This window comes from Saimiri boliviensis, chromosome 2, assembly GCF_048565385.1.
Source record: "Saimiri boliviensis isolate mSaiBol1 chromosome 2, mSaiBol1.pri, whole genome shotgun sequence".
Taxonomy (NCBI): Eukaryota; Metazoa; Chordata; class Mammalia; order Primates; family Cebidae; genus Saimiri; species Saimiri boliviensis.
In genome coordinates, this window is record NC_133450.1 from 74,976,025 (window position 1) to 74,999,374 (window position 23,350).

Here is a 23,350-nt window from a genome sequence, read left to right on the forward strand (position 1 = left end):
AGGTTGCAGAACTTAAAGTAGGGGCACTATGGTAAAGGAAAATTTGAATAGATTTAAGGGAGAAACAAATGAAAATTTTCAGGCTGGGCGTGGTGGCTCATGCCTGTAATCCCAGCACTTTGGGAGGCCAAGGCAGGTGGATCACCTGAGGTCAGGAGTTCAAGACCAGCCTGGCCAACATGGCAAAACCCCGTCTCTACTAAAAATACAAAAATTAGCCAGATGTGGTGTCACACACCTATAGTCCCAGCTACTCAGGAGGCTGAGGCAAGAGAATCGCTTGAACCTGAGAGGTAGAGGTTACAGTGAGCTGAGATTGTACCACTGTACTCCTGCTTGGGCAATAGAGCGAGACTCTGTCTCAAAAGAAAAAAGAAAAATTTCATATATGACACATCGGATTTCAGGACTGTGTAAAATGTTTGAAAAAATGTTGAAAAATAATTTATGAATGTCTTTTTCCTGACCATCTTGTAACTCTGAACTATTTAAAGTACATAGGTCACAACCTCCTTATTCTGTTATAAAAGGCTGACACATTAAGCTGTTTTTCTTTTAAATGAAATTTATACATAAGGAACTGAAACTGCAATTTGTGCTGTTTTATAATATTAGAATATTATATTAGAAAATGAATGTGACTTTTTGATATGTAATCCTAGTAGGTGATTATTAGAGTAATTACAAATGTTTTTGTTTACTTCTCATATCTTCCTTTTAGATTTCTTATTATCATTATGAACAATACAAACAGGTAAAGGAAAAATAGATTTGGAAATAATACATGATAGAAAAATAGGAAATATTCAATTAAGTCAAAGAACTTTAGTGTTTTAAATTTAGAATTAGTCTTTTTTTCCCCACAATTATCCTAGGCATATAAGTTTAAAAAAAATACTTAAAATCTTTAAATTAGAAGTTTAGCTTAGAAGATATTCAAGCAAAGAGAAATGTTGACTGTGAGATGCTCATATTGCCTGAATGACCTCAAATGCTCAAAACTGATAGTTGCATTAGAATATATGTTCCCAGAGACTGTGAATAGAACATTTGGCTTTATTTAATAAGTTATTTGTTATGTAAATAAGAGGCAAATTGTAATAATTACGTTTATGCAGAAAGATATTTGGAAATTAAAAGGAAGTGGTATATAAATTCAAGCGTCGTATGTAGTATTTAATTTAAAAATGAATGTTAGGTCATGATGGCCGAATAGAAACAGCTCCGGTCACAGCTCCCAGTGAGAGATGCAGAAAGCAAGTGATCTCCACAACTCCAAACAAGGTACCAGGCTTATTTCATTGGGACTGGTTGGACAGTGGGTATAGCCCAAAGAGGGCAAACTGAGGTGGGGCAGGGTGTTGCTCCACCCAGGAAGTCCATCTGATCAGAGGTTTGGGGGCTTCCCCCTACCAGCACACCAGTCCAGATACTGTGATTCTCCCAAAGCCCCTGCAACCCACAGACCAGGAGATCTTCACTGGGCTGAAGAGTGCCCGAGTTACCTGCACAGAGTTGAATAGCAGCCCCAGCTGGTGCTGTGGATTGTTGGCACAGACCTAGGCAAATGCATTGGCTGGCCAGGAGAGCCTGCAGGTTGGAGCTACCTGCCCCCTGGAGAGATGGGGTGCTAAAAGCAGGGACACAGGCTACGTGGGTCCCTCCCCTCACAAAGCCCAGCAGGCTGAAGCCCTCTTGCTTGAGGGTTTTGCAGCCAGCGCATCAATTCGAGCTTGACCTGGAAGAATTGAACTCAGTAGGGGGAAGGGCATCACCATTAGAGTCGGACCTAATCTCCCTGTGTAAACAAAAGACACAGAAAGCCCACGTAGCAGCCAGACAGAGTCTGTGGCAGCCCAACAGTTCCTCTACAGGCAGAAAAGGGACAGACTGCATAATCAATCGGCTCCCTGAGATCAAAGCTAGATAGACTCTCACGCAATAATAGTGGGAGAAGATGGGAAGAAACCAACGACAAAAAGGATGAAACCATCAAAGACCAGAACGCCTCTCCTCCTCCAAGGGATCACAACTCACCAGCAAGGGAACAAACAGGATGGAGAATGAGTTTGATGAATTAATAGAAGCAGGCTTCAGAAGGTGGGTAATGACAAACTTCTCTGACATAAAGGAACATGTTCTAACCCAATGCAAAGAAACTAAGAACCTTGAAAAAAGGTTAGACGAAATGCTAACTAAAATAACCAGCTTAGAGAAGAACTTAACTGACTTGATGGAGCTGAAAAATATAGCACAAGGACTTCGTGAAGCTTACACAAGTTTCAGTAGCCAAATCGATCAAGCAGAAGAAAGGATATCAGAGATTGAAGATTAAGTCAATGAAATAAAACAAGAAGGCAGGACTAGAGAAAAACAAGTAAAAAGAAATGAACAAAGCCCCCAAGAAATGTGGGATTATGTGAAAAGACCTAATCTACACTTGATTGGTGTACCTGAATGTGATGGGGAGAATGAATCCAAGTCTCCAGGATATTATCCAGGAGAACTTCCCCAACCTAGCAAGGCAGGCCAACATTCAAATCTAGGAAATACAGAGAACACCACAAAGATAATCCTCAAGAAGAGCAACCCCAAGTCACATAATCATCAGATTCGCCCAAGTTGAAATGAAGGAAAAAAATGCTAAGGGCAGCCAGAGAGAAAGATTTGGGTCACCCACAAAGGAAAGCCCATCAGACTCACAGCGGTTCTCTCAGCAGAAACCCTACAAGCCAGAAGAGAGTACGGGCCAATATTCAACATCATGAAAGAAAAGAATTTTCAACGCAGAATCTCATATCCAGCCAAACTAAGCTTCATAAGTGAAGGAGAAATAAAATCCTTTTCGGACAAGCAACTACTGAGAGACTTCATCGCTATCAGACCTGCCTTACAACAGCTTCTAAAGGAAGCACTAAACATGAAAAGGAACAACCAGTACCAGCCACTACAAAAACGTACCAAATGGTAAAGACCAATGATGCAACGAAGAAGCCACATCAACTAACAGGCAAAAATCCCAGCCAGTAACAAAATGGCAGGATCACATTTACACATAACATTATTAACATTAAATGTAAACAGCAGCCTAAATGCCCCAATGAAAAGACACAGACTGGCAAACTGGATAAAAAGTCGAGACCCATTGGTGTGCTGTATTCAGGAGACCTGTCTCACATGCAAAGACACACATGGACTCAAAGGGATGGAAGAAGATTACCAAGCAAATGGAGAGCAAATGAAAGCAGGGGTTGCAATCTTAGTCTCTGATAAAACAGACTTCAAACCTACCAAGATCAAAAGACAAAGAAAGACATTTCATAATGGTAAAAGGATTAATCCAATGAGAAGAGCTACCTATTCTAAATATATACGCACTCAAGACAGGAGCACCCAGATACATAAAGCAAGTCCTTAATGACCTACAAAGAGACTTAGACTCCTGCACAATAATAGTGGGAGACCTTAACACTCCAGTGTCAATATTAGATCAACGAGACAAAATCAACAAGGATATCCAGGATTTAAACACAGATCTGGACCAAGCAGAACTAATAGACATCTACAGAACTCTACACCCCAAATCCATAGAATATACATTGTTCTCAGCACCATGTCCCACTTACTCTAAAATTGACCACGTAATTGGAAGTAAATCACTCCTCAGCAATGCAAAAGAATGGAAATCATAACAGTCTATCAGACCACAGTGCAATCAAATTAGAACTCAGGATTAAGAAACTCACTCAAAACAGCACAACTACATGGAAACTGAACAACTTGCTTCTGAATGTCAACTGGATAAACAGTGAAATGAAGGCAGAAATAAAGATGTTCTTCGAAACCAGTAAGAATGAAGACACCACATACCAGAATCTCTGGAACACATTTAAAGCAGTGTCTAGAGGGAAATTTATAGCAATAAATGCCCACATGAGAAGTGAGGAAAGATCTAAAATTGACACCCTATTGTCAAAATTGTAAGAGCTAGAGGAGCAAGATCAAAAACACTCAAAAGCTAGCAGAAGACAAGAAATAACTAAGAGCAGAACTGAAGGAGAGAGAGAGACAAAAAAAACACTTTCAAAAAACCAGTAAAACCAAGAGCTGGTTTTTTTGAAAAAATCAACAAAATAGACAGTCTGCTAGCCAGACAACAGAAAAGAGAGGAATTGAATAGATGCAATAAAAAATTGAAAAGGGGATCTCACCACTGAAGCCACAGAAATACAAATTACTGTGAGATTACTACAAACAGCTCTGCACACAAACCAGTAAATCCAGAAAAAAATTGATAAATTCCTGGACATGTACACCCTCCCAAGACTAAACCAGGAATAAGTTGAATCCCTGAATAGACCAATAACAAGATGTGAGGTTGAGGCAGCAACTAATAACCTACCAACCTAAAAAAGTCAAGGAGCGGACAGCCACATTTCACAGCCAAATTCTACCTGACGTACAATGCTGAGCTGTTACCATTCCTTCTGAAACGATTCCAAATAATACAAAAAGAGGGAATCCTCCCTAACTCATTTTATGAGACCAACATCATCCTGATACCAAAACCTGACAGACTCAACAAAAAAAGAAAACTTCGGGCCAAAATCCATGATGAACATTGATGTAAAAATCTTCAATAAAATACTGGCAAACTGAATCCAACAGCACATCAAAAAGCTTATCCATCATGATACAAGTTGGCTTCATTTCGGGGGTGCAAGGCTGATTTGACATACACAAATCTATATACGTAATCCATCATATAAACAGAAAGAAAGACAAAAGCCACCTGATCATCTCAATAGATGCAGAGAAGACCTTTGATAAAATTCAACAGCCTTTATGCTAAAAACTCTCAATAAACTAGGTATTTATGGAATGTATCTCAAAGTAATAAAAGCTCTTTATGACAAACTCACAGCCAGTGTCATACTGAACAGGCTAAAACTGGAAACATTCCATTTGAAAACTAGTACTAGACAAGGACGCCCTCTCTCACCATTCCTATTCAGTGTAGTATTGGAAGTTTTAGCCAGAGCAATCAGGCAAGAAAAAGAAATAAAGGGTATTCAGTTAGGGAAAGAGGAAGTCAAATTGTCTCTGTTTGCAGATGACATGATTGTATATTTAGAAGACCCCATTGTCTCAGTCCAAAACCTCCTTAAGCTGATTAGCAACTTCAGCAAAGTCTCAGGATACAAAGTCAAAGTACAGAAATCACAAGCATTCCTATACACCAGTAACAGACAGAGAGCCAAATCATGAGCAAATTCCCGTTCACAATTGCTAAAAAGAGAATAAAATACCTAGGAATACAACTAACAAGGGTCGTGAAGAATCTCTTCAAGGAGAGCTACAAACAACTGCTCAAGGAAATAAGAGAGGACACAAACAGATGGAAAAACATTTTATGCCCATGGTTAGGAAGAGTCAGCATCCTGAAAATGGCCGTACTACCCGAAGTAATTTATAGAATAAGTGCTATCCCCATCAAGCTACCATTGACCTTCTTCACAGAACTGGAAAAAACCACTTTAAACTTCATATGGAACCAAAAGAGAGCCTGCATAACCAAGGCAATCCTAAGCCAAAACAATTACCTGACTTCAAACTGTACTACAAGGCTATTGTAATCAAAACAGCATGGTACTGGTACCAAAACAGAGATGTAGACCAATGGAACAGAACAGAGGCCTCGGAAGAAACATCACACATCTGCAACCATCTGATTTTCAACAAACCTGACAAAAACAAGCAACGGGGAAAGGATTCCCTGTTTAATAAATGGTGTTGAGAAAACTGGCTAACCATCTGCAGAAAGCTGAAACTGGAACCCTTCATTAAACCTTACACTAAAATTAACTCCAGATGGATTAAAGATTTAAACATAAAACCTAACATCATAAAAATCCTAGAAGAAAACTTAGGCAGTACCATTCAGGACATAGGCATAGGCAAGGACTTCATGACTAAAGCAATGGCAACAAAAGCCAAAATAGACAAATGGGATCTAATTAAGCTTAAGAGTTTCTGTACAGCAAAAGAAACAATCATTAGAGTGAACCAGCAACCAGGAGAATGGGAAAAAATTTTTGCAAGCTACCCTTCTGACAGAGGGCTAATATCCCGAATCTACAAAGAACTAAAGCAGATTTACAAGAAAAAAAAAAAAACATTCAAAAGTGGGTGAAAGATGTGAACAGACACTTTTCAAAAGAAGACATTTACAAGGCCAAGAAACATATGAAAAAATGTTCATCATCACTGGTCATCAGAGAAATGCAAATCAAAACCACATTGAGATACCATCTTATACCAGTTAGAATGGTGATCATTAAACAAATCCGGAGACAACAGATGCTGGAGAGTATGTGGAGAAAAAGGAACACTTTTACACTGTTGGTGGGAGTGTAAATTAGTTCAACCATTGTGGAAGACAGTGTTGTAATTCCTCAAGGATCTAGAAATAGAAATTCCATTTGACCCAGCAATCCCATTACTGGGTATATACCCAAAGGATTATAAATCGTTCTGTTATAAAGACACATGCACACGTGTGTTCATTGTGGCACTATTTATGATAGCAAAGACCTGGAACCAACCCAAATACCCATCAATAATAGACTGGACAAAGAAAATATGGCGCATATACACCATGGAATACTACACAGCCATAAAACAGAATGAGTTCATGTCCTTTGTAGGGACATGGATGAATCTGGAAACCATCATTCTCAGCAAACTGACACAAGAACAGAAATGCAAACACATGTTCTCACTCATAGGCAGGTGTTGAACGATGGGAACACATGAGCACAGGGAGGGGAGCACCACACGCTGGAGTCTGTAGGTGGGGGACTAAGGGAGGGACAGCATGGGTGGGGAGGTTGGGGAGGGATAACATGGGGAGAAATGCCAGTTATAGTTGATGGTGCGGGGGATGGAGGCAGCAAACCACCTTTCCATGTATATACCTATGCAACAATCCTGCAGATCTGCGCACGTACCCCAGAACCTAAAGTACAATACCAAATAAAAATTTAAATTTAAAAAAAAATGTTATTAAATTGATGTGAGATGATATACTTTGTTTCATGCTTATTTTATAAATGATCTGTCTAGTTTGGAAGCTACTAAGTTCCAACCTGTTATTCCTTTTGCTATTCCTTAATCTCCAATCAGTCATTTAACTACCCTTCATTGTCCTTTCCTCCACCATGAGAATATAAATGATAGATAATTTCAGGATATTGATGGGATATTTCATCTGTTTAAATAATTGTCATTAAGGAAGTTAAGTATTAACGTCTAAATTTGCAGGTATGTCTTGAAAAAATGGAAGATATTCAGCTAGCCATGGTTATTGCACGTTTATATGAATCTGAATTTGAGACTTCATCCACTTACATATCCATCCTAAATCAGAAGATTTTGGGTTGCCAAAAGGATGGCTCAGGATTCAGTTGCAAGAGATTGCATCCTGATCCTTTCCTGCGTAGTCTTGCCTATTGGGTAATGAAAGATTACACCCGAGCCTTGGACACATTACTGGAACAAACACCAAAGGAGGATGATAAACATCAAGGTAGGACATTTCGTGGATTTCTTTTTCTTGTTTTTAAAGAAAGAGACAGTTTCTGAACTAATGATCACTTAGGTTAAAAAAAATCATTACTAGATTTGCTTTTCAACTTTGAGAATTTTTTATTAAAATTTATTGTGTGGCTAAAGGAGTAGCCACTATTTGTAATTGAATCTAGCATTTTGTTATTATAATTTGAATGTACTAAGAAGATTTTACATACTTTTTTACTTTCACAATTATATGTTGGGGTATATAAGACAGGGTCACCATCCTGTTCTAATTACTTATGCATTTAATAAGCATACAAAATGTTTGCCACATTCTGTAGCTCTTTTCACATAATCATAGCCATTTTTTTTAAAGTGGAAATTTTGGCTGTTACATATATTGGTTTGTCACATGGGCCTGGGAAAACTTTATGCCTCTGTGGTAATTTTTCTTTTTTCTTTGTTATCCGAAATAATTTAGATATTGAAAGCACTTAAAGGATATTTATCAGCATTGTTTGCAATAATTTGAAAGAAATCAACATTTTAAGTTTTTGCCAATAGAATAGTTAAATACATTTTAATATATCCACATATAGAAAGAGTGTGTCATTTAAAAATCAGGTAGATTAATGTGTTAATATGTGCTGTATTTTTAAGTGAAAAATGTAAGATGCACAGCAGTGTGGTTCTTACTGCATTTGGCCTATATATATTGTACACATATACACCTCAGTGTGCACACATTATATCTGTCTCCTCCATTTCCTTTGGTTGTTTCCTGAAACAAATCATAAGAAATTAAATACTGGTCATTGGTCACTGACTGTCTTTTGGGATTAAGAATGAGGAGATCCTTGTCTTTGACTTTTGACAGTTTGACCGTAATGTGCCTTGGAGAGGATCTTTTTAGGTTGAATCTATTTGGGATTATTTGAGCTACCTGGACCTAGATGCCTATTCTCTTTCCCAAGACTTGGGAGATTTGGGCTGCTATTTTATTAAATGTGTTTTCCTCACCTTTTCCCTTTTCTTCTCCTTCTGGAATGCTCATTTTATGACTTTTTTTTTTTTTTTTTTTTTTTGAGACGGAGTTTCGCTCTTGTTACCCAGGCTGGAGTGCAATGGCGCGATCTTGGCTCACCGCAACCTCTGCCTCCTGGGTTCAGGCAATTCTCCTGCCTCAGCCTCCTGAGTAGCTGGGATTACAGGCACGTGCCACCATGCCCAGCTAATTTTTTGTATTTTTAGTAGAGACGGGGTTTTACCATGTTGACCAGGATGGTCTCGATCTCTTGACCTCGTGATCCACCCGCCTCGGCCTCCCAAAGTGCTGGGATTACAGGCTTGAGCCACCGCGCCCAGCTGATTTTATGACTATTTGTTTACTTAATGGTGTCCCATAAATCCTGTAGGCTTTCTTCATTCATTTTTTCTGTTTCTCCTCCTCCTTCCTTTCTTTCTTTCTTTCCCTCCTTTCCTTCCCTTCCCTTCCTTTTCCTTCCTTCCTTTCTGTTTTTCTATCTCTTTCTCTTTCTCTTCTTTTCTCCCTTTTCTTTTCTTCTCTTTTCTTACCTGATTATTTCAAAAGACCTGTCTTCAAGTTCAGAAATTCCTTCTTTTGCTTGGTCTAGTCTGTTGTTGAAGCTCTTCATTATATTTTTCATTTCATTCTTTGAATTTTTTTTTAGATCTGGTATTTCTGTTTGGTTCTTTTGTATAATATCTCTCTCTTTGGTGAATTCCACATTCATATCATGAATTCTTTTCCTGGTTTCATTTAGTTGTCTGTCTGTACTCTTTTGTATCTGAATGAGTTTCCTTAAGACTATGATTTCCTTAAGAATTCTTTTCCTAGTATTTCATATGTTTCCTTATGATTGGGGTCTGTTATAGGAGAATTAGTATTTTCCTTTCCATTCTTTTCTTTTGGTGTCATATTTCCTTGCTTTTTCATTGCTGATGTGTTTCTATATTGATTTCTATGCATCTGGTGGAAGAAGTTGCCTCTTTTAATTTTATGGAATAGGTTTCATAGGGAAAAGACTTGTTTCTGTGAATATGATTTGAGGTATTGGTTTGGTGGAGTGCATTGGTCAGATGGATATAGTAGTGTAGACTCCCTGTAGCTTTTTCAGCTGTAATCTACATTAGTGGCATGTGTAATCCTCTCAGTTGCCTAGGCTGAGTTTGCGGTGATGGTCATGTGGCTTTGCCAGGGTTTACTCGCTGGGCAGTTTGTCAGGTTGGGATGCATATGTGCACACAATGAATGAATGGGTCAGCCAGCTTATGGTCTGGTTGGCTGGGATTGGGGCCACAGTTCTACACTCTGGCCAAGAGTGTAGATACATGGTCACTTGGCCAGCCTGGAGGTGTGCCTGCCAGAAGCAGCCTGCAGGGCTGTTTCTCAGTTCTCATATGTGGGCTCATGGCTGCTCAGCTGGCCTGAGGTTGTATCTGCTGGGCTGTTTCTCAGGCCAGTGACGTGATTACATGGCTGCTCAGCTGACCTGGGGGTGTTTCTGCAGGGTGTGGCCCATGGATTATTTTGTACACCTGGGATGCAGGTGCAGTGCTGCTCAGCTGGTCTGGGGCTCTGTTAGCTGGGGTGGCAGCTTGGTCTAGTCTGTTGTTAAAGCTCTTTATTATATTTTTTATTTCATTCATTGAATTTTTTTAGCTCTAGTAGGTTTGGAGTAGGTTTCTCCTCAGGCCCAAGGTGTGAGCATAAGGCTGCTCAGCTAGCATGGGGCCATTTCTTCTGGGTGCCCATGGGGCTGTTTCTCAGGTCTGGGATATAGGTACAAGGCTGTTCAGCTGGCTAAGGGGTGTGCCCACTGGGGGCAGCCTGCAGGGCTGTTTGGCCAAGCTAGGATGTGTCCACCAGGGATAGCCCACAGGGTCGTGGAAGTGGGCTCTTGGCTGCTTGGCTGGTCTGGTGGTGTGCTTGCCAGGGGTGGCTTGAAGGACTATTTCTCAGGCTTTGATTGCAAGCGCAGGGTCTTTGGCAGGCCAAGAGTGTGAGTGCAGGGAGCAGGGGTGCTGCAGGCTGTTTCTGAGGTCCTGAGTGTGGGCATTTAGCTACTTTGTTGGCCCAGGGGCATATCAGCTGCTCATAGGCTTGGAGGGCCTCTCCCAAGGTATGTACTGGTTTGGCTGGCTCCAGGGCAGGTTCACCGTGGGAGAGACTGCCAGATTGTTTCTCCCACTAGAAGTGCAGTGGTGGTGGTAGGGGTTGGTTTCCCTGCCATGCAGGACCAAAGTCATAGCCAGTCGTGGTCCTAGGCTCTGCATAGCTGGGATTGTAGCATTTAGCTACCCATATGAGCTTGGAATGAAGATGGGATCCCAGTGTTGGAGAAGTACAATGACTCCTGGCCCCAGAGCAGTTTGCATGCCAGAGGTGACTGTGGTCTCAAGATGGTGCTGTGCTGCTTGGCTCACTGGCAGTAGGTGGAGGGCACACACCTTATGCTCCTAATCTGGGGCAATACAATTGCTTGAATTTGTGCCATCTCTCCAAACTGGGCTCAGGGCTTGCAAGTACTGTGGGATTCTTCTCTTGTAAGGCCTGTAGATGTTTGTGGTGGCCATGAGGGCTGGTGGGGATCTTCTGCTTACCCTTTCCCCCTGCAATGAGAAGTTCTTCCTGACTGTGGGCAGATCCAGTCTGGGTGGGGAAGATAGGGCTGCAGAGGCCGGGAGCCTCTACACTGCTCTCCTGGACTTTCAGTTACCACAGATGCATCTCCACTACCCTGATGCACTCTAGTGCTCTGCGTTTGACACTCCAGTGAAATCTTAGCTGTTTATTCATTGCCTTGATCCTTTCTTGTTGGGGGATGAATGCCAGTTGTGTCTAGTCAGCCATCTTGCTGACATCATTCTCTTGGTTTGTTTTTATAGATGCTCAGATTGTTCTGTCTTTCACAAATGGGAGCCTCTTCAGGTTTCTGAATTCTTCTGGCATTATTTATTGATAGTTTTCTTGCTTTCTGGTATTACAAAATGTTTCAGGCTCATCTTGTACATTTCCTGCCCTAGACCTGGAAATGACCATTCCTCTAAAGCTTTCTGCTTCCTTTTAGTGGGGAATAATGTTTAGAGACTGTCATTTGGGCACAGGGATCCTCATTGGTACTAATCTGGTCATAATTTCTAGACTATTGCAATGAATGGAATTAGGAAATTTTTTCCCCTGAGAATTTAAACGTTTACACTGTTTTCATGAACTATGTAATCTATAATATAGATTATACGGTTCTTTCTTCTTTGAAGTCAAGTTTGTGTTTTAAAATGAAACACTTGGATTCTCATGGCATGAACATAGTTATTTGCTGTCTATGTGCATATGATCGTTTCAGAATAATAATACAGACATTTTTATAATAATATGATGCTGAGCATAATTTAAGCTTTTTTGCAGATTTTTTTTAATTTTATTATACATCCTGCTAAGGATGTACAGTCAGATTGCTTGTTGTAAATTCACTTTTCAGAGTTCATCTCTTTGTATTTATGCTACCAACTTGATAGATTGATTTCATTTTGCTTTTTGTGAATTGCAAGTTAGATTAGATTTTATTTTAAAATTATGTAAAATGTTGACATGGCATTGAAACAAAATATATAAAACCAGCGTATTTTCATAGGAATCTATAGATTTTTTTTCCCTGTTTTTCTCTCCCTTTTAAAGGAATCAATTAAATTTTTTTTGTGTTTTCCTTTCATTTAAAAAAGATAAGCCAATATGCATGAGTATTTGTATTTCCTCTTCACTGTCTTAGATTGATAAAAGGCAGATTACTACATGCACTTTCTGCATCATCTTTTACTTAGTGTATTCTGGACATCACTCTGTAGTGATGGGAATCAGTCCACAGCATATTGGGAAATTCTTTTTATTTCAGATGTACAGTTTTAATGATTATATGTATGTGCCATAGGTTAACCTATCATAGGTCAATATTTAGATGTCCTTTTTTTGAAGAAATGCTTACGTATTTTATTATTTTGTAATGTAAATACAAATTAACACAATACTTTGTGACTGTATCTGTTTGGTTTCTACAGTTATCATCAAGTCTTGTAACCCAGTGGTATTTAGTTTTTATAACTACCTTCGAACTCATCCTTTGCTTATTCGAAGAAATCTTGCCTCCCCTGAAGGAACTTTGGCAACCTTAGGTCTCAAAACTGAGAAAAACTTTGTTGATAAAATCAACCTCATAGAAAGAAAATTATTCTTTACCACTGCAAATGCTCATTTTAAAGTTGGATGCCCTGTTTTAGCCTTGGAGGTACTTTCTAAAATTCCAAAAGTAACCAAAGCATCTGCCTTATCTGCAAAAAAAGATCAGCCTGACTTCATTTCTCACAAGGTGGATGATGTACTTTCACAATCAAAAGCTCTCAGTGATGGCAATGGAAGTTCTGGCATTGACTGGTCAAGTGTAACTTCATCACAGTATGACTGGAGTCAGCCAATGGTAAAAGTTGATGAGGAACCTCTTAATCTTGATTGGGGTGAAGATCATGACAGTGCCTTAGATGAAGAGGAAGAAGATGCTGTTGGTTTAGTGATGAAAAGTACAGTTACCAGGGGAAAAGATCAACAAGCAGATCAGAAGGCCTCAGACCCTAACATGTTATTAACACCTCAGGAAGAGGATTCTCCTGAAGGTGATACTGAAGTTGATGTGATTGCTGAACAACTAAAATTCAGAGCTTGTTTAAAGATCCTCATGACTGAATTAAGAACATTGGCTACTGGTTATGAAGTGGATGGAGGAAAACTCAGATTTCAACTCTATAACTGGCTTGAAAAGGAAATTGCTGCCTTGCATGAGATATGTAATCATGAATCAGTTATTAAAGAATATTCCAGTAAGACATATTCCAAAGTAGAGAGTGATTTACTGGATCAGGAAGAAATGGTAGACAAACCAGATATTGGTTCCTATGAGCGCCATCAGATAGAAAGAAGAAGATTGCAGGCCAAACGAGAGCATGCAGAAAGACGAAAGTTGTGGTTGCAGAAAAACCAGGATCTGCTGAGAGTGTTTCTCAGTTACTGTAGCCTTCATGGGGCCCAAGGTGGTGGTCTGGCCTCAGTAAGGATGGAACTCAAATTTTTGCTACAAGAATCACAACAGGTATGAATATTGCTTTGTTTTCAATCTTGGTTATTTCAGTAATTTTAGTAGCTCTTCCAGTTATAGCTATAAAGCTCTTTTACTATGTTTTACTAGTTAATCTAAATATGTTCAGCTCCTCTATTTATAGGAGGCGGATATTTATACTCTGTGTGGTCTTAGACTAAAGTTTTGATAATAAGGAGTAGGCTTAAAAGCTTGCGAGTAGTCTTGTGTCATATTCATCTTTACATCATCTTCATCTAGCATAGTGCCTGGTACATACTGGGTGCTCAATAAATTTTTGTAGAATGAGTGATCAAACATACTGCCTTTACACAATGTTTATCACCAGTATTTTTATCAGATAGCTGATAAAATTTAACTACTTTGAAAAAAATAATTCACTATCACCCACAGGAAACTACAGTAAAGCAGCTGCAGTCTCCACTACCGCTGCCTACTACCCTACCTCTGCTTTCAGCAAGTATTGCATCAACAAAAACAGTCATAGCTAATCCTGTATTGTACTTAAATAATCACATCCATGATATACTTTATACTATTGTTCAGATGAAAACACCACCTCATCCCAGTATTGAAGATGTGAAGGTAATGTGAAGTTTATGATCATTTGATACTATACACACTGAGAAGGTAAATATGTTATACTTGTCTTTGATTTGAACTTGGAAATATTTTAAAGGGCTCTTAATGTGCTACCTTTCTCACTCCCAATCAGTTTTAGACTATTTGTCCAGTGAATGTAATTTAAAAGTAAGTGTTCTTACTTCTGGAAAAGTTATTGTCTTCCCTTAAGATAGACACATACTTTTGGCAACAAACCTAATTTTCTTGACAGTATTTCTGCCACTTAATATCGCTTTAGATCCTCCATGCCCCTTAAATGAACCATTAAGTTGGAAATATTTATGACTCTCTGTTTACATGGCAAGATATTGTGAAAATACAAGTTGGGGAGTGTCTGGGAGGGAACCGAGATTGGTCACAAATGGCCCCAGATAGTGTGTCCTTATTACTGTTTCGTTGGTGATTGTGTTTATTGGAGGCAATGGTTAAGAGGCAGTCAGAGTTTTGGCCGTTACTACCCCAAACTAAATTGATATCCTCGGCCAAGATCTTAAAAACTGATAGGTTTCAAGAAACACTAGGGAGCTTGGCAGGATCTGGGGAGCTGATCAGACTTCCACTGTCCCAGCCTAAGTGTATTTGTGCTGTGCTTTTTCCAGTTCTAGTGGCTGATGCACAGTTCAGGTTCCCTTGTATTATTATTTTTTATTTGTTTTGTTTGACAGGCACATTTAATCTCTCGTAGTACATTCTTCTAAAGGCCTGGTCTAACCAATTAGGGATTTCTCATCCATAATATGAATTAAACTATATTAGTATTTTAGCAGAGATTATTTAAATCATTTGTTAGGTGAACATGGTCATACAGAAAAGGCATAAAAAAGCTTATGAATTCAAAGTAAACATTTCTAGTTCCTAGAAATTCGGATAAGGCTTTCAAAGAGTAATCTGTATAAGATGTGAAACTGTTTCTAAGGTCCCTTCATATTTAAAGATTTTGTGAGTCTGAAAATATTGATTCAGTATAGCATTTCAGGGTATGTGTTTTTTTTTTTAATTATATGGATAAATTTAAAACTTTCTAAATGTAAAATTCCAAGACTGTCCTCTATTCGTGAGTACCAACTAAATTACTGACTTTCTGGAAAATTAGCTATTTCACACAGTAAGTGATACATTTACTAAAAAGATTTAATTCATTTTTATTGATAAGATCAAGTCTTTATTTTCATCAAGGCAGATTTCACAAGGCAGATTTTTTCGTTAAATCAGAGCTCAGAAAATTCCGTTCTTATTTTGCTTCTGCTTTTTTTTTTTTGTTTTTGAATATTACTGTTTAAGCTAATTGTTAGGCTAGGACAAATCTTATAATACAAACATTAGCACTTTGCTCAGGGCCTGGTAAATGGCAGGCTCACAGGAAGTAAATATTTGATAAAGATGTGTCTGAAACAGTCAGCTTTATTGTGGCATGGGTATAAAGGTGGGTAAGAGTTACGTTAGAAGGTTTAAAGCAGAGTTAACAGTATAGGAGTCAGTCTTATTTATGATGTTGCTAGTTTCCTGAGTGTTTTCTAATTTTTGAAATATTACCATTGTGTAGAAATGTTAGTACAAAATGTAATTGTGGCTGTTTTGGTTTTAGGTGCACACACTTCATTCACTAGCAGCATCACTTTCTGCATCAATTTACCAAGCATTATGTGACAGTCATAGCTACAGGTAAAAAAAAAAAAAAATCACCCAAAATAGTATTAATACAGCAAAAACATTAAACTGTTCCAGAGTTATATTAAGTTTCTATTTCCTAGGGACTGAAAAATCCCTAAATATGACTGCCATGATATTTTAATAGATGAGAATCAGAAATAAAATATTTGTTTAGTTTAGTTATCACCTGGTAGCAACAGAGAAATATAGAAAGTAACAAATAGTAAATGTAAATTACCATCATTACCATCTTTTTTGTTTTTAAGAAAGAAGAGTTTACTGTTCATAATAACTTATGAAATTTTCTAATTGTTTTTCCTTAGAAACAATTTCTTTTTGCATTGGATTAGCAGCATCTATTTATTTCACTAATTATCAGTTGAAAGAAAAAATACTTTTGAAAAATGAAAAAGTACATTCCTCAAATGGAATTATTAAAATTGCTTTTACTTACCCATTTGCATATGATGCGAAAGTCTTTGGAAATGATATCAATTAGAAGGAATGGTTTGAATTTTTCTAAATGTAAAATTGCCTTCATTAGTGTATACTTTGCATTTTAATGACTAGAGCAATATAAGTAGCAAGAAATTGAATTACTTGGAAAGATAACCTAGATTTAAATGAATTATGTTAATAAATGAAAAGTTTATAATAGTAGATTCACGTGAAGTTTATATTAAACATATGTCTAGCTTGCTTTCTTATAAAGGTAGAAGCCTTTTGTGGGAACATTTGGTATCAGATAAAGAATTAGCTCTCAAAATGGCCCATTACTCTGATTGTAACCTAAGTAGGCTATGACTAAAAAACTCCAAAGATAAGAAATGTAAATAAGGAACAAAGTTGATTTAGTTGACTGTTGTCATCTAAATGATCAAGGATAACTTGTTTAATATTGGTCACCGTTAAAATGGCATCAAATGATAAGGTGAATACATTGTTTTTAAATATGCATTTTCCAGTTGGTCAGCTATGATTTACTAGACTCAGCTTGACTTTCCACTTTTATATTTCTCCAACTTTATAAAGATAGCCATTATAGAGAGGGAAATAAATATTATTAAATAACACTTAGAGACATAGGATTTTAGGTTTAGGTATTTCTAAAATATGATTCTCCAGACTTTAGTTTATATTTTAATTTAGGGTTAAGCTTGTACAACTTTGCAGGGAAAAGAAATGCAACCTACTAGTATCCTGAAATTTTCTGCCTACTATATCCTAGTACCAGTGGTAGTCTCCTTACCTCAGACTTTGTAAAAATACAAAATAAAAATGACTGCAAATAGAAAAGATTTTTAAAGTATTAAAATGGTATCTGGAAAAAATTCTAAAGGAATAAATGTCATCTGTCCAACCTAGTAAAATTTGTTTTTGTTTCTTTAAAAAAGATCAGTAAACATTTGTAACTAATTTCAATAATTTTCTAAAATAAATTTTTATTAGAACAGTGAATCTATTTTAAGAATTTTTGTTTCTTAAAATAGTTGTCTAATATAGATGAAGTGTGTAAAATGCAGTTGTTTATTACTTCTCTTAGGATAATAAATAACTGAACCTGTTTGTTTTAGCAGTCAGACAGAAGGAAATCAGTTTACAGGAATGGCTTATCAAGGACTTCTTTTAAGTGATCGTAGAAGACTAAGGACAGAAAGCATTGAAGAACACGCAACACCAAATTCATCTCCTGCTCAATGGCCTGGTGAGAATTTAAGTGATTAAAAAAAAAATCTTCTAGTTGGCAATTTCTTCTTAAAAGCCCACTGAGCAGTTTCCTGCTTATTGCTGGATTTAGTGAGTGGTTTCCTTCTTTGTTTTTGATGATGTTTTCCACTGTGGATTAGGAACTGTTAAGTACTGTAATATTGTCTAAAGACTGAGGAAGTTAAGGCTTCAGAAACCAACTGTGCTAACCAACATAAAACAGCGATGTCTTAACATCCTTGATAAGGGTGGAGCACATTATCTTTCTTAGAAATTTTGAATTAGAGTCTTTGAAAATCACAGATATATTTTCACAGATATATCAGAGAAAATACAATTGTTCTTCGGAGTGTAAATTTATGTATTGGGATAGGAGTGACTATTCTGTGGTACATATATCTTGCTGTCTGTCAGTCCTTTTTTTTTTTTTTCTGGCTCTCTTTCTTATTCTCTACATCAGTTATTTCAAAACTTCTCTGTTCTCTTCAGTACCCTAAGTGTATATTTCAGATTACTTTAACCATTTGCTTCTAGAAACACATTGTTTTCATTTTAACCTCTTATTTCAGAATCATGTCAGACTTCTAAATAATTGGAAATGTAATACTAAATTTCACCCAGATTTCCCAAATGTTAACATTTTACCATTCCTCCTTTATCATTCATTTCTTTTCTTTCAATCACTTAGTATGTTTGTGTGTCTAAGTGTATTTTTTTAAATTTGAGAGTAACTTGCACACCTGATACCCCTTTCTTTGTAAACATTTCAATGTGTGTTTCCTAAAAACAGACATTCTTACATAATTATCAAATTTAACATTCATGTTCTCTAATCTATAGACCTTTTTCGAACTTTACCCATTGTCCCACTAATATGATTTTTGGGCCCATATGTAACATTTAGTTGTCATGTCTCATTAGCCTCCTCTGACACAGAGTAAAGTCCTCCTTCTTTCTCTTTCACAACTTTGACACTTTTGAGAGTAACGTCCAGTTATTTTTTTTAAGCATCCCTTAATTTGGGCATTTCTGATTTTTTTTTCTTTTCTTTTTTTGAGACAGTCTTATTCTGTCACCCAGCTTGAGTGCAGTGGTGCGATCTTTGCTCATTGCAACCTCTGCCTCCCTGGTTCAAGCAATTCTCCTGTCTCAGCCTCCTGAGTAGCTGGGACTACAGGCACATGCCACCATGTCCAGCTAATTATTTTGTATTTTCAGTAGAAATGGGGTTTCATGCCTTTCTCAGTGTGAAATATCAAGAGGCATATGATGTCATTTGGCCCCAACTGCTATTAACTTTGATCACTTGGTAAGGTGGTTTCTGCCAAGTTTCTCCATTGTAAAGTTACTTTTTTTCCTTTGTAATTAATCAGTATCTCATGAAGAGATAGTTTGAGACTATGTAAAACATACTTTCACCTGCGAATCTTGGCATCTAGTGATGATTTTTGCCTGAATCAGATATTACTGTGGGGTTACTAGATGGTGATTTTCTAACACTGTCACTCATTTTATGTATTAGTTGAAATTCTACTGTAAAGAAGAACTTCCCTTCTCACCTTTTAATTTATCTACTCATTTATTGTATTAGTATAGACAAATGGATGATTTTATTCTATAGCTTATAATCCATTCCTGTTATTATTTATTTTGTTGCTCAAATTTTGGAAATATTTGTTTTATAAAATATAAATACGTAATTCTGGATAAGTTGCAAATTTGGATTTTTCTTTCCTTCTGGTGCTTCATCCTGACATACATCTTATGATTTTATACCCTTATAGGTGTGAGCTCACTTATTAATCTCTTGAGTTCAGCCCAAGATGAAGACCAGCCAAAACTGAATATTTTGTTATGTGAAGCTGTTGTTGCTGTTTACTTAAGTTTATTGATACATGCTCTTGCCACAAATTCCTCCAATGAATTATTTCGGCTTGCAGCCCACCCATTAAATAATAGAATGTGGGCTGCTGTTTTTGGAGGGGGTGTAAAACTTGTTGTGAAACCTCGGAGACAATCAGAAAATATTTCAGGTAAGATAAGTTTGATACTAATAATGTATGTAAACGTTAATCATTTTGAATGTTACAAGATTTTTTAATGTTTTAAGATATTTCACTTTGAAAACTAGTGATGCTTAAAGTATAATCACTCGTTATGACAGCAAATAATTAAACCCATGATATAAAAATATAGTTTGCAACTTTTATGTTTATAGAAATAATATTTTTGAGGTTGATAAAGCAGGACATGTTTGAAGAAGGTTAAAAATAGAGGAAAGGTAAAGGTAAATATAGACTGTTAAGGAACGAAGTCATACAAAAAGGATAGTTCCTAAGGAAATAAAATGAAAAGTCCTCCAAGAAACAAAAAGAATAGTTCTTAATTAAAGAAAGAAGATTTAAATAAGTGTTCAAAATCTATAGAGAGCACACCAGCAATTGGCTTCAGATTAAGTGTATGGTCATGTACAAGATAGGTATTCCAATCACACACATGGTTTTTAAATTCCATTTTTATTCTCTAAAATATTTTTTCTTAGTCTTCTATTCCATTTTCATTGTTTTTTCTTCCCTCGTGGACCAGAATGTATTTTTCATCCCACTTTTGAAGATGGTAAGATATGGTGACGTATAGACTGATACCACAGGAAAGATTTCTGTCTTGATGCTGAAATATAGAAATCATCTTAATCATCCAAATATAGAAATCATCTTAATCATCCTTAGAAACGGACATAGTATAGATCAGTGGCACACAAGTTTAAATGACACGAGTTCTAACCTGTGTCTTCATTGTCTGTGATTGAGTTAAATAAATAGGTTCCTGTGTAAGTCAGTGTAAGGGAGCTGATCTCATCAACTCCCGCTGCTTCCATTCCCATCAAATGTGGATACATCTGAATTTCTTTCTCCCTGCTTGGATATAGTCCACTTTAAACTTAAAAGTTTTTCTCCAAAATTGCTTCGTTCTCTGCCTGAGTTTTCTGATTTTTTGTTCATGGTAATTTTATCCATCAAATCATCCATGCTTAAGACCCACTAGTATACATTCATATTTGCATTGTTTTATTCACTTAACACCTATCAGCCAGGCAATTAACAAATGATATTTCGGGTATGATAAAAACTGTGATAAAAATGGAGTAAGGAGAAAGAGAGTGATAAGGGAATGGGAATTGACCAGTTTTGTTAAGGTGATTGAAAGGCATGTTTCTGATGAAATAGCGTTTGAGCAGAGCTGTAGGATAGTGAGGACTCACATCATGTGGATAACAGAGACCAGAGCATTCATTCTAGGCAGATGAATGCAAAGGTCCTGAGGTAGAATTGAGTTTGGCCTTTTTCAGAAACTACTCAGAGACCATCATGGCTCTCACGAACAAGGGGGAGTGTTATAGGAGATGAGAATAGAAAAGTAGCTGGGGCAAGGTCCTTTAGGATCGTGGTAAAGGTGTTAGTTGTTCTAAAGAAAGAGAGGGGCCGGGCGCGGTGGCTCAAGCCTGTAATCCCAGCACTTTGGGAGGCCGAGGCGGGTGGATCACGAGGTCGAGAGATCGAGACCATCCTGGTCAACATGGTGAAACCCCATCTCTACTAAAAATACAAAAAATTAGCTGGGCATGGTGGTGCGTGCCTGTAATCCCAGCTACTCAGGAGGCTGAGGCAGGAGAATTGCCTGAACCCAGGAGGCGGAGGTTGCGGTGAGCCGAGATTGCGCCATTGCACTCCAGCCTGGGCAACAAGAGTGAAACTCCGTCTCAAAAAAAAAAAAAAAAAAAAAAAAGAAAGAGAGGAGTGACATAATTTGATTCAGATTTTCAAAAGAACCGCTGTAGCTGCTTTGTGGAGAATAGACTGTGCAACATGAATAAAAGCGGGGAGCCTAGTAGGGAGGCTAGTCCACTTGAAAGATGGTTGTGGATAACCATCAAGGATGAATGGATCAATAAAGTATGGTATATACATGCAGTGGAGTGTTAGCCATCAAAGGAATGAAGTACTAATGCATACTTAATCTGTATGAACTTCAAAATATGCTAAGCCAAAGAAGCCAGACACAAAAAGTCTCATATTGTCTGGCTCCACTTGTATGAAATATCCAGAATAGGTAAATCCATAGAGACAGAAAGTAGTCTGTGGTTGCCATGGGCTAGGGGGAGGGTGAAATAGGGAGTGACTGCTTACTGGGTATAGGGTTTCATTTTAGGGCGAGGAGAATGCTTCGGAACTAGATAGAGGTGCTGGTTGCCTGACATTTTAAATGTACTAAATGTCACTGAATTGTACATGTTAAAATTGTTAATTTTTTGTTATGTAAACTTCGCCTCAATTAAAAAGAAATAATAGTGGTTTAGCCTAGGGTGTTAGTTATGGCCAGAGTGAAAAGTGATCATATTCTAGATGTAGTTTGAGGTTAGAGTCAATGGGTTTGTTGATGAATTGTATGTGGGGTAGGGGAGAATGAAGAGTTGAGATAAAATTATTTTCTGTGATGGGGAGGTTTAGAAGAGGAGCAGGTTGACTTCTACTTTCTGGCCCTCCCATATCCAATTCCGGAATCCTTTTGCTGTTTCTTTTGCATATCACTCATATACAACCCTTCCTCTACTTTTTACCACCCACCATATCAGTGCAGGCCATTCTTATGTCATCTTCTATCTTCCTCTCTAATTCCCCAGACAAGCCATCCCTCATTGTGTGACTAAAGCTTAAGAGGTTTTAGTGAGAATTGCCCAAAACCTAAGTTCCCAGCTTCATAGCCACAGACTTGTCCTAACCTAACTCTAGACTTTGTTGTTGATATTACTTCCCTCCGTGACTCCTGTCTACCAAAAGTAATTTATTCCTCATTTACCCAAACCTCCTTTGACCATTTGTTTATGTTGTCCTTTTCCATTTCCCTATTGAACTTCTGCCCTTCTCTTAAGGTACACTATTACAGTCTACATATTCAGTGACTCTTTCTTGAACCTCATAGTCAGTGATTATCAGTCAATCACTCATTTAATATTTATTGAATATACCACTTAGTATATTTTATATAGAATTACTTTAATCCTTATTTTATGGAGTGCATAGCAAGATATCCTTTAATGCTTTATCTCCATCTGCATCTCTTCCATGACCGCTGGAAAGCTGATTGAGTAACTAGAAAAATTCAGAAGCACAGGAGTAGGTAATTTAGTCTAGACCAAAACATGGCAAGAGTAGGATGAAAAGAAAGCTTAACTCTATCAGTTAACAGTGGAAAATGAATGCTGGATTTTTTTCTTCTATCTTCATTTAGCACCTCCTGTCCTTTCTGAAGACATAGATAAACACCGTAGGAGATTTAACATGCGAATGCTGGTCCCTGGAAGGCCTGTAAAAGATGCTACCCCACCACCGGTGCCTGCAGAAAGACCATCTTACAAAGAAAAATTTATCCCTCCCGAACTTAGTATGTGGGATTATTTTGTTGCAAAGGTAAGGAGTGTGAGAAATGCGAGCTTTTAGATAAGTGGATCATCTGTTTTATTAACTCGTGTTTGTGTCTCACATAGGAATGATGGGGTAGCTTTTGGAATGAATCACCATAGTTTAGACATTTAACTTACTAGGTCTAGAAACTGAATAGTCATAGTAAAT

General features: G+C 37.5%; 1 protein-coding gene across 6 annotated transcripts in view; it reads left to right on the forward strand.

The window, feature by feature from the left end:
- DMXL2 (Dmx like 2) overlaps positions 1–23,350 on the forward strand; it is a 171,935-nt gene that overhangs the window by 125,260 nt on the left and 23,325 nt on the right. For 4 of the 6 annotated variants that reach the window (XM_074393600.1, XM_074393601.1, XM_039469086.2 and 1 more), the window contains exons 23-29: positions 7,324–7,588; positions 12,652–13,733; positions 14,133–14,324; positions 15,949–16,025; positions 17,588–17,718; positions 19,505–19,753; positions 23,010–23,188. In XM_074393600.1, coding sequence (XP_074249701.1) covers positions 7,324–7,588; positions 12,652–13,733; positions 14,133–14,324; positions 15,949–16,025; positions 17,588–17,718; positions 19,505–19,753; positions 23,010–23,188 — 2,175 coding nt within the window. The remainder of the gene's footprint in view (positions 1–7,323; positions 7,589–12,651; positions 13,734–14,132; positions 14,325–15,948; positions 16,026–17,587; positions 17,719–19,504; positions 19,754–23,009; positions 23,189–23,350) is intronic. The other 2 variants (XM_039469087.2, XM_010339486.3) reach the window with 1 other exon arrangement.